This window comes from Mus pahari, chromosome 11, assembly GCF_900095145.1.
Source record: "Mus pahari chromosome 11, PAHARI_EIJ_v1.1, whole genome shotgun sequence".
Taxonomy (NCBI): domain Eukaryota; kingdom Metazoa; phylum Chordata; class Mammalia; order Rodentia; family Muridae; genus Mus; species Mus pahari.
The window spans coordinates 52,165,556-52,176,601 of NC_034600.1; the positions used below are offsets into that span (position 1 = coordinate 52,165,556).

General features: G+C 40.7%; 1 protein-coding gene across 2 annotated transcripts in view; it reads left to right on the forward strand.

Moving 5' to 3' along the window:
• Prkaa1 (protein kinase AMP-activated catalytic subunit alpha 1) overlaps nt 1-9,644 on the forward strand; it is a 41,000-nt gene extending 31,356 nt beyond the window's left edge. Inside the window, exons 5-8 of one of the 2 annotated variants that reach the window (XM_029544045.1) lie at nt 2,265-2,489; nt 4,197-4,683; nt 4,780-4,906; nt 6,452-9,268. In XM_029544045.1, the coding sequence (XP_029399905.1) occupies nt 2,265-2,489; nt 4,197-4,683; nt 4,780-4,906; nt 6,452-6,696 (1,084 nt within the window). In that variant the 3' untranslated portion in view covers nt 6,697-9,268. Of the gene's footprint in view, nt 1-2,264; nt 2,490-4,196; nt 4,684-4,779; nt 4,907-6,451 lie in introns of both variants that reach the window. The other variant, XM_021208235.1, reaches the window with a different exon arrangement.
• The last annotated feature ends 1,402 nt before the right edge of the window (nt 9,645-11,046 follow it).

Here is an 11,046-nt window from a genome sequence, read left to right on the forward strand (position 1 = left end):
TGGGGGCCCTGTGTTCCATCCTATAGCTGACTGTAAGCATCCACTTCTGTGTTTGCCAGGCNCTGGCATAGCCTCACAAGAGACAGCTATTTCAGGGTCCTTTCAGCAGAATCTTGCTGGGGTATGCAATGGTGTCTGTTTATTTTTAAGATTAACGTTTTGGCCAGGTTTGGCAGTGCGCCTCTGTAATCTCTTTACCCAGGATGTTAGACAGCGGGCGGATGCGAGTTGTCTCCAGCTCAGGCTCCTTAGTGAGACAGGGCCAGCTTGGGTAGAAAGTAAAATGGTGTTGCAAAAACAAACAAGCAAAGAAAGAAATAAAACATAAGCAAAGGGGCTGGTGAGATGGCTCAGCGGTTAAGAGCACTGACTGCTCTTCTGAAGGTCCTGAGTTCAAATCCCAGCAACCACTTGGTGGCTCACAACCATCTGTAACTAGATCTGACGCCCTCTTCTGGAGTATCTGAAGACAGCTACAGTGTGCTTACATATAATAAATAAATAAATCTTAAAAATAAACATAAGCAAAAATCAAAGCAAACAAAAAGGCATTGCTTCCTCATTGCCCCTGAAACGCTAATGAGGTAAGAGAAGTCCGTTGCTCGCCAGTGTCCACAATCCCGTCCACCCCAACCATTTCCTTGTTTAAATGTTTCGAATGGTGAGGGACCTAATACAAAAATATTCCTGTGCTTTCTAGGTTCATGCACTTATTTTCTTAGACTGCTCAAAGAAAAGGTAATTAGGTGTATTAAAAAGATTCATTTGTGTTTTCTTTTTGTTTTTTGTTTGTTTGTTTGTTTGTTTTTTTCAAGACAGGGTTTCTCTATGTAGTCCTGGCTGTCCTGTAACTCACTCTGTAGACCAGGCTGGCCTCCCAGAAATCCACCTGCCTCTGTCTCCCAAATGCTGGGATTAAAGGTGTGTGCTACCATGCCTGGCCCTCATTTGTGTTTTCTATCTTAATTCCTTTGATATGAGAAAAATTCAAAATCTAGATGCTATAGGGAATATAACTAAAGGAAAAAGGCATGTGTCAATGTTCAAGCATGCATAAAATGGGCTCTCAGGGAAACGTAATTCGTTCAGTTTAGACCGTCTTTCCTTGAGGTCTGTATTAATAGGAGCACTCATTTTGAGGACAGTGTTTACTGCTGTCTATAGGAAGCACTTTCATTACTTTGAGGGTTCGTTTTCCTCCTGAAGGCAGACTCGGGATGATTCAGCTGCTTTGCAGCCAGCTAAGCATGTCTAGAGCGCTTCACGTAGAAGCCCTCACGGAGAGTATTCTCTGAGTTCCACTGCCCTTGACTTGCTTCTGCAGCTCAGGCTTCCTGAACTTTGATGTGAGGGTTTTAGGAGAAATGGGTTCAGCGTGTATCACTATAGACTTGAATCTTGGGCCCAGCAAGTTGGCTCAGCTGGTAAAACATTTGCTGCCAAGTGACCAGAGTCTGACCCCTGAACCCTGTGTAAAAGGAGAGAATTGACTCCACAAAGCTCTCATCTCAGTTACATACCCACTGTGGCATATGCATACCATACACACGCACACTCATATACACACACTCATACACACACACACTCATACACAATAAAAGTTACTTAAAGGTGAGGGTGGGGGGAAAAGTACTTAAAAAATCTCTGTGGCTCAAATCAACATTGATCATGATGGCTCAAGGGTTGACCTTATTGGAACTTTGAGGGTCATCGTAAGGTAGTACAATTTGACCCATTGTCTTAGATAGGGTTTTACTGCTGTGAACAGATACCATGACCAAGGCAAGTCTTATAAAAAACAACATTTACTTGGGGATGGCTTACAAGTTCAGAGGTTCAGTTCATTATCATCAAGGTGGGAGCGTGGCAGTATCCAGGCAGGCATGGCACAGGCTGTTAGTGGAAGACTGACTTCCCAGGCAACTAGGGTGAGGGTCTTAAGCCCACACCCACAGTGACACACCTATTCGAACAAGGCCACACCTCCAAATCGTTCCACTCCCTGGTCCAAGAATATACAAACCATGACACCCATGGATCACAAGTTACAAAATAGCTTATTTTTAAAAAGGTAATACTGATAAGACTGATATGTATGATACTGATATGTGTGATGTGAAACAATTGCTATAGATACCATATTCTGACCACTGATTTCTTTAAACATTATTTTCTTATATTCTTCATAAATATTTGTATTTGAAGAGTGTTGACTGATGCTTTCTGATAAAATGTGATTAATACAGTTAGCATTCTCTGTGCAGATTGTACGCAGGCCCCGAGGTGGACATCTGGAGCAGTGGGGTCATTCTCTATGCTTTGCTGTGTGGAACCCTCCCTTTTGATGATGACCATGTGCCAACTCTTTTTAAGAAGATATGTGATGGGATCTTTTATACCCCTCAGTATTTAAATCCCTCAGTAATCAGCCTTTTAAAGCATATGCTGCAGGTAGATCCCATGAAGAGGGCCACAATAAAAGATATCAGGTAACTCGCTTTATCTACCTACTTAAGCCAACCAACCAGCAAACCGTCTGTCTGTCTGTCTGTCTGTCTGTCTGTCTGTCTGTCTGTCTGTCTAGACTGTGTATAGCCTTGACTGTCCTGAAACTCACTCTATAGACAAGGCTTCGAGTTCAAAGCCAACCTGGTCTACAGTAGTGCGTTCAGGACAGTCAGCTCTGTAGAGAGAGACCCTGTCTTAAAAAACAAAAACAAACAGACAAAAAGACCTGCTGAAAAGAAGACTCCAAGTGGCTGGGCATGGCAGATGGGGAGGGAAACTCAGTTTATTAAATGGATATTATAAAATATCTAAGTGAGAAGTATATTTGCACGTGTTTTAGGTATTTTTCATAATTAAAATGTGATAGCAGGGGCTAGAGAGATGGCTCTCCTGAAGGTCTGAGTTCAAATCCCAGGAATCACATGGTGGCTTACAACCATCCATAATGAGATCTGATACCCTCTTCTAGAGTGTCTGAAGACAGCTACAGTGTGCTCATATATGAGCATAAATAAAGAAATTAAAAAAAAAAAAAAGGAAAACAAAAAACAAAAACAAAACCTGGGTGGCGGTGGCATACGCCTTTAATCCCAGTACTTGGGAGGCAGAGGAATTTCTGAGTTCTAGGCCAGCCTGGTCTATAGAGTGAGTTCCAGGACAGCCAGGACTATGCAGAGAAACCCTGTCTAAAAAAACCAAAAAAAAAAAACCAAAAAAAAAAACCAAAAAGAAGTGATAACAAGTGCTGTACATAGTGTCACACACCCATGATCCCAGTACTTGAGAAGCAGAAAGAGTATGACAGCCTGGGCAATAGAGTGAAGATTCTGTCTCAAAAACCAGTCACCAGTTGGAAACAAACAGATACCCTAAAAAACCATTATTCTTTTCAGTGTTTACTTTGTTGGTTTTTTTTGTTTGTTTGTTTATTTTTTTGTTTTGGGTTTTAAGTTTTAGTATAGTTCTTGTTATGGTTCCATATCATTTTATATATAGAAGTAATGAATACAATATGAAATTGTTCAGAGGATGGCCTTTTGAATCATATAGTTGGGTTGTAAGGATGAAGGTAGATTTTACATGGATGAATTATTTATCGGGAAACTAAGCATGCAGTATAAACGCGTAGGATATTGCACACTGTTTTTGTTAGTAAGCACTTTTCCTGTAACATGGAATGGTGTAAACAGTGAAGCTGCACAACACGGTTTCCTTCTGAGCTGAAAAAGACTGTACTCAGTCATTGTCACTCGGGTAGACATACATCCTTTTTATTTGGCCGCCTCGATCCTTAAACATTAGTGGCAGGGAACTAGAGAGAGATGGCTTGGCCATCAAGAGCACTGGCTGCTCTTCCAGAGGTCCTGAGTTCAATTCCTAGCATCCACATGGTGGCTCACAACCATTTATGATTGTAGTCCAGTGGTAGTTCCAATGCCTTCTTCTGGTGTGCAAATTGTACATACAGACAAAATACCCATACACATACAAGTATATAAATAAAAAATGGGTGGCAGACTATAATGTTTTTCTCAGCATATTCAATGAAGTAGGAGCTAGAAGAGGAAACCAGTTTAAAGAGAACAACTGTTATAGCATGAGTACTAACTCATATCCTAAACTTTTGAAACTATTACTTTTATTCTTGGTTTTACTGAAAACCCTTCCCCCATTGCTGTCTCTCTTAGGGAACATGAGTGGTTTAAACAAGACCTTCCGAAGTATCTCTTTCCTGAGGACCCGTCTTATAGTTCAACCATGATAGATGACGAAGCCTTGAAAGAAGTGTGTGAGAAGTTCGAGTGTTCGGAGGAGGAGGTCCTCAGCTGCCTGTACAACAGAAACCACCAGGACCCACTGGCCGTCGCCTACCACCTCATAATAGACAACAGGAGAATAATGAACGAAGCCAAAGATTTCTACCTGGCAACCAGCCCACCCGACTCTTTCCTGGATGACCACCATTTAACTCGGCCTCACCCTGAAAGAGTACCGTTCTTGGTTGCCGAAACACCACGGGCCCGGCACACCCTGGATGAATTAAACCCACAGAAATCCAAACACCAAGGTGTTCGGAAGGCAAAATGGCATTTGGGAATTCGAAGTCAAAGCCGACCCAATGATATCATGGCAGAAGTATGTAGAGCAATCAAGCAGTTGGATTATGAATGGAAGGTAAGAAGGCAAGTGCTCTGTTTGGTGAGCCTGTAGCCCAAAGCCCTTTGTAGGAGAACTGATGTGATGTGTGTCTGTTTTTGTATCCAATGCTAGGTTGTAAACCCCTATTATTTGCGTGTACGAAGGAAGAATCCTGTGACAAGCACATTTTCCAAAATGAGTCTACAGCTATACCAAGTGGATAGTAGGACTTACTTGTTGGATTTCCGTAGTATTGATGGTACGTACACACAAAACCGTGGAGGTGATATGGTAGGCCTGGTTACCTAATTTGGTTTATAGTCTTTGTTTCTTTTTTTAAATAAAAACTAAGCGTGCAAAGTAGTAAGCTTCAGTATGGCACCTTCCTCCCTTCCTCTCTCTCTAGCTTTTCTATCCCTTCTCTCCCTCCCTCCCTAGCTCCTCCCTCCCTCCCTTTGCATGTGTCTCAGAGCACACGGGACCGGCTGCAGAGGTCAGTGTCAGGTGCCTTCCTCCTTCACCTTCTGTCTGCTTTGAAGACAAGGTCTCTTTGCACACAGGTGGTTGTCCTTCAGGCCAGTCAGCTCTAGGGATCCTTTCATTTCCGACTTCCAGGGTTGGCGCAATGGGCGTGCCCTTGTTAGCCTGGCTTTGACATGAGTCTGGGGATCAGCAGCAGGCTCCCTATGCTGTGCAGCAGTCTCCTTATCTACTGAGCTTTCTCTCCAGCCCCCAGTGCACACTGTCATACATGGCCTATGTCCTTGTCATCCTCCTCACTGCCCTCCTCATCCTCCTCACTGTCCTCATAGCCCTCAGCTATGTCTTAGGAAGCTTCCTGGCCTTTGCCTGCTAATTCAGTAGGACTTCCTATGTTCTGCATGACATTTGTGAAGCCTGTTATTCTTGCTCCATGAGGTATATTGTTTTATAGATGATTGGGACTAGGGATTTAGTTCAGTATTGAAGTTCTTGCCTCACTGGCTTCAGTCACCATCACCTGACTATTGTTCTGTAAAATCTTTAAAAATATATACTTTTTTTTTTGTTTGTTTGTTTGTTTTTGCTTATGCTCTAAGTGACATTTGAGATGCTGCAGGGTAAGAGCACTGACCTGAGGTGGGGAGGGTAGAGCTCTTGAGTGGTGGGGACTTACTGTCCATTTGGTTCCTTGGACAAATCCCTGGACTTCTCTGGCTTTTTTGTATCAGTAAAATGGTTCCTAAGTGAGACCATTCCAAGGTACCTTTCATATGGCAAGTGATCGATCCTGTATTGTTTTGGTTTGGAGACAGGGTTTCTTTTTGTTTGTTTGTTTGTTTGTTTGTTTTTGTTTTTTGTTTTTTTGAGACAAGGTTTCTCTGTGTAGCCCTAGCTGTCCTGGAACTCACTCTGTAGACCAGGCTGGGCTCGAACTCCCAGAGTTGCCTTTGCCTCCTCCTAATTGATGGGACTAAAGGTGTGCTTACCACCGCCCAGTGAGTCTGTGGTTTTAGTTAATATCACTGCTAGGAGATATTTTCTAAAACCCAGGTTATTAGTTTACTGTTTCTTAGTTGGTGTCAAAGTCAAGAGTACCATACCACATCAAGGGTCCATGTACCCCGTGTTGACCGGCCATTGTATGCATTTTTTGTGCCGTGTGTAAAAGTGGTAAGGGGCTTATCACAGGCACGCTTGCTCCATTTGAGGATGTATGTAAAACCAGTGTGCTCTGGAGAACTGGTTAGTAGTCTCCCTTAGGTGCTGCTTAAACACTTGAGGGAGAAATAGATAATAAAGCGTTGAAATTCTTTTCACCCAGATGAGATTACAGAAGCCAAATCAGGGACTGCTACTCCACAGAGGTCGGGATCCATCAGCAACTATCGGCCTTGCCAAAGGAGTGACTCCGATGCTGAGGCTCAAGGCAAGCCTGCAGAAGTCTCTCTTACCTCATCTGTGACCTCCCTCGACTCCTCTCCTGTCGACGTAGCTCCAAGACCAGGAAGTCACACAATAGAATTTTTTGAAATGTGTGCAAATCTAATTAAAATTCTTGCACAGTAAACCTAAAACTTTGCTTATTTCTTTGATGCAATAAGCATGCATAATAAATAATAGCCAAATACTTCCACTTACCAAGTTATATATGTGTGTATATATAACTGAGGATTGGCCTTTGGAATGCAGTTTGCACAGGGACTGGAAAATGATTGATGGTTAAAAGCCTAATGTGCAGAAATGAATCAGGATCATTCTGTTATCCCGTATTCAATAGGTCCACACAGCATAACATGCACACAATGGACTGTAGGTCTCAGGCTTACTTGACTTTTGGCCATTTGAATTTGCTGTAACAGGTCTCTGTTGACCATAAATTTACCATAAAGCCTTCACATATTAGTACATGTTGATGTATTTTATATTAGCTTCATGAATTTATTGAGTTTGCCTAGAATCCTCATAGACCTTATTAGACCATGCTGTTTTCTGGGCCCCTTCACTTCCAAAATAGCTACTAGTTCCCATTTTTGGTTACATTGTGAACTATTTCCATATTCCTCTTAAAATGCTATTGTTGTGTAGTAAGTCATATCAGATAGCAGTCTGGATTTAAATTTTTTCTTTGGCTTGTAAGCCCCCAAGCCCCCAGAATTCATATGTTCAGACCCTCCGAGCCCTGAATTTACTTTCACAGGTTTGCCCTTATGTTTTGTATATGAAGTGCTGCTTTGGATCCAAGAGCCAAGTTGCTCACACTGTAGTGAATCGTGTTGCTTCTGTCAGTGCACAGAGATGCTGTCATGTCAGCCAGTATTGAATGTCATTTGATTGGGTATTTTTTAAGTCAATCCAGTGCATAGAAAGGACATTTTTTATAAGCTCTGAATGCTAGGATTGGGTTTTTAACCCCTGGTTTTATTCTGAACAATTTTTAAAGAGAGAAAAGTTGAAAGAATATAGTGACTGCATGTGAATCTACTACTTAGCTCCTACAACTACTGTTTGGCCATATTTGCTCTCTAGATCCACACATGTATAATATACAGATATGCACATATATTCGAGTATATGTTTGCTTTTATTCTGAACCATTGAGATGTTAAGGTATATATACCAGCCCTGAGTACTTCAGCATTTCCTAAAAATAATGATAATGTCCTTTAAAAACCTACTGAATCCATTATAAAATTTCCAGATATTGCCTGGTTTTCCAGATTAGCTGTAACTGCCCAGAATTCCATTTAAGTTACTTGTAGTTCTTTAATCAGGTTAATAACACTATTTTGAAAAGATGTAGAAGAAATCCTTTCTTCAAAATTGCCAAGTTTATTTCCGGTTTTAATTCAAAATAATGAGTGGCTGAAGAAGTGTGATTTTTCTTCACTCTCTGATTTATATGCCTCTCTCCTTTTAGTGGTAGCATAGCATAAGAGAAGATTTAAAGTCATGCTAGACAAAACTGATATTGTATGAGCTAATAATTAATTTCATATTAGCCATATTTGGTTTCCTTTCACTTTAGGAAATTGGTCAGAGGCTCTAGCTCATTGGTGAGGCTGAGTGATGTCCAGCAATGCGAAAATGCATTTTCTTTAAACATTAATCATCCCCCCCTTTGTAAGAGAGACTTTCCCCCCACTGCATTCATTTAAAAATATTCTGCCCCTTCCCCAAATCTGTCCAGCACTTATGTAACCATGTGGGAATACATTTGGAGGACATGATAGCTTGCATAAAAGATGACGCTATAGTTTATGCACTGATTTCCGGACAAAAATGACGCTTCTTTTTGTTCGGGGCTTGTTTTATTCAACTCCGATTTGAATGCTGTATAAAGTAATGGAGACTCCATTTACCTGAGTTCCCAACTGTATTTATACCTGTGTGTTTGTGCCCTCTGCGTGGGGCTCCCGGATGTCACTTATGCTGTCCGAATGCAGCGCTGTGTTCCCGCTGTGTAGAGCAGAAGGCTGCATTTGTAAAGTTATAGATTTGTAAATAGAACTGAGGAATATCTCTATAAACTGTTGGGGGGGACGGGGCACAAAAGGAGGAGCCAACTAAATAGGGCCTTCTAAAATTTGTTAATTTTGTAATCTTTGCTTCTTTTATAAGTTATTCCTTGATTCCTTTTAGTTACCGAGTTTTATTTTGAAGATATTTAAATATTGCACTTGTATAAATAGTATGATAAATGCAGACTATTGCAGTCAATTTTTTTTTTTTTTTTAAGCTAGGATATCTGAAATGACAACTTTCAGTTAAGTATGTCAAGCCCAGGACAGAATTTTCACAAATGTATTGTAGTTTGCAAATTCTTATACTGAAAATGTAAAGGGAGTCAATGCAAATGATTTTTAATCTTTTTTTATTATCTTTTCAGCAATTTATATTTTTTTGTGATTTTATGCAACCATATTTTTACTTCGTCTTGACAAGTGAAAGCTGTGTGATGTTTTTGCCAGAAAAGTACTGTATACATAGTTTTAAATATAACAGATTTTGCTGATATGTAAAAATTTTGCCATTAAAGTTGATTTCTCATGAAAGGAACTTTTCTACCAAGTCGGGAGACGCAAGAGCTTAATATATCTAATTTAAAATAATTTCAGTGAAATAAACACCATTGCTTTTACTTTGATTCTATTTTTTTTCTTAAAGATGCTTTTGTAGTGTTTGGGAGTTTTAGATAATTTTATATAAATTCTCTCTCTACCTTGCCCCATCCTTTGGATCTTTGATACCATTCACAAATAAACTCATGTGGCTGGGTGTGTAAAGATATGTATCCCAAGTGGCATCTTGGGAAAGAAAGCCATGTTATCTAAATTCTTCTTAACTCCTCCCTTCCACCTGTTCACTGTGGGCTCCGACATGATGAATAAAATTCCACACACAGCCTGACTGTAAGCCGTTGTTGGGAGGAGTCAATCATTGTGGCTTATGTATGTTTGCCCAGAGTAACCTGATTTAGAAAGATGGCATAATAAAGAAAAAAAGTTCATTTTTCACCCGTTACACAGTCTTTCTTATTTCATCAGTATTTGGGGTAGGGGGGTGCACTTGTTCATCGCTAAGTATCTGGGTTCGTTCAGGTACTGAAATATTAAGATGCAGACAGTAAATACTGAAGCAGTGTCACAGACCCATCACAAACACAGGCCTTGAATTCCATCCTTGCGAAAATTCAGTTACTGTTACATCTAGAAACTCAGCATTCTTGAGGCTTTGTGGGATTGCTAGCTTTCTAAATAATCAGAGAAGCTTCATTAGAGATGTTATGAACAGCATGTAAAGTTCTTTTGGGGAGCTCAGTTTTCTAGATCCTCATTACAAGTTGACCCAAGAAACTGGCATGCGAAAACACCGTTCATGAAAGTGTCCTGTTCTGAGTGAGTAAGCTTCGGTTTGTTGTAAATGCCAATCAACAGTGCCAACTATTTAGAGGCTGTTCACTGACTTGGAAGACACGCCAAGTCTTTACCAGAGTACAAGGGCATCGTGGTTAAGCTACCCTGAGAGACTGGGAAGAGGGACAGAGCCTCAAGCACCGTGTATTCATTCATACGGCCACCGTGAACCATTCATGACAGATGTCACCAGGACAGCAAGATATGGGTCCTGCTCCAACCATTTTATTAGGGATGGATGGAGATATATAGAGACACTAACATACAAAAATGTAAGAATGGACTGAGTTGTGAATGTGACCACATGATCCAGATTGAGGAACAGCACGTCCATCAAAGTGTCTATGAGGATTAATAGGAGCGTGAAGTGCCGCAGACCAACTTGGATATGGAAAGACCTTCACAGAGATGTGAACACCAAGAGTAGGAAACACTGAAGTTCATTTATAGGCTGACTACCACAGTCATACATTGGTTATATGGAATATACCAACTTACTGGGCAACTCTTATTAACATTAATGAATGTAATCAAATTATAAATAAAAATTGTATCTGAAGTCACCATTGATCTCAAAGTCTAGAGACACTGGGAAGTTGTCAAGATTATTATATAAGGAGTACAATTTTGTCATTGGAACAGACATTGTCAACTGTTTTCTTTAAGTGAGGAAATTGTGTGTGTGTGTGTGTGTGTGTGTGTGTGTGTTTACATGTCATAGTACATGTATGGAGTCCAGATGACAACTGTCTTTCCAACCAGTAGGTTCTGGGGGCAGAACTCATGCCACAAGGCTCAGCAGCAAGCATCCTTACCTGCTGAGTCATTTCACAAGCCCCTTTGTTCATCTCAAGAAAAGATCAAAGACCTAAATAAATAATAAATCAGTTTGTCAGCGGTTCAAAAAACCCAGTTGTGTTCCACAAGACAGTAGAACTTTATAATAGTCTTAAAGAACTGGGTTTATGGGATCTGGAGAGATGGCACTGACTGCTCTTCCAGA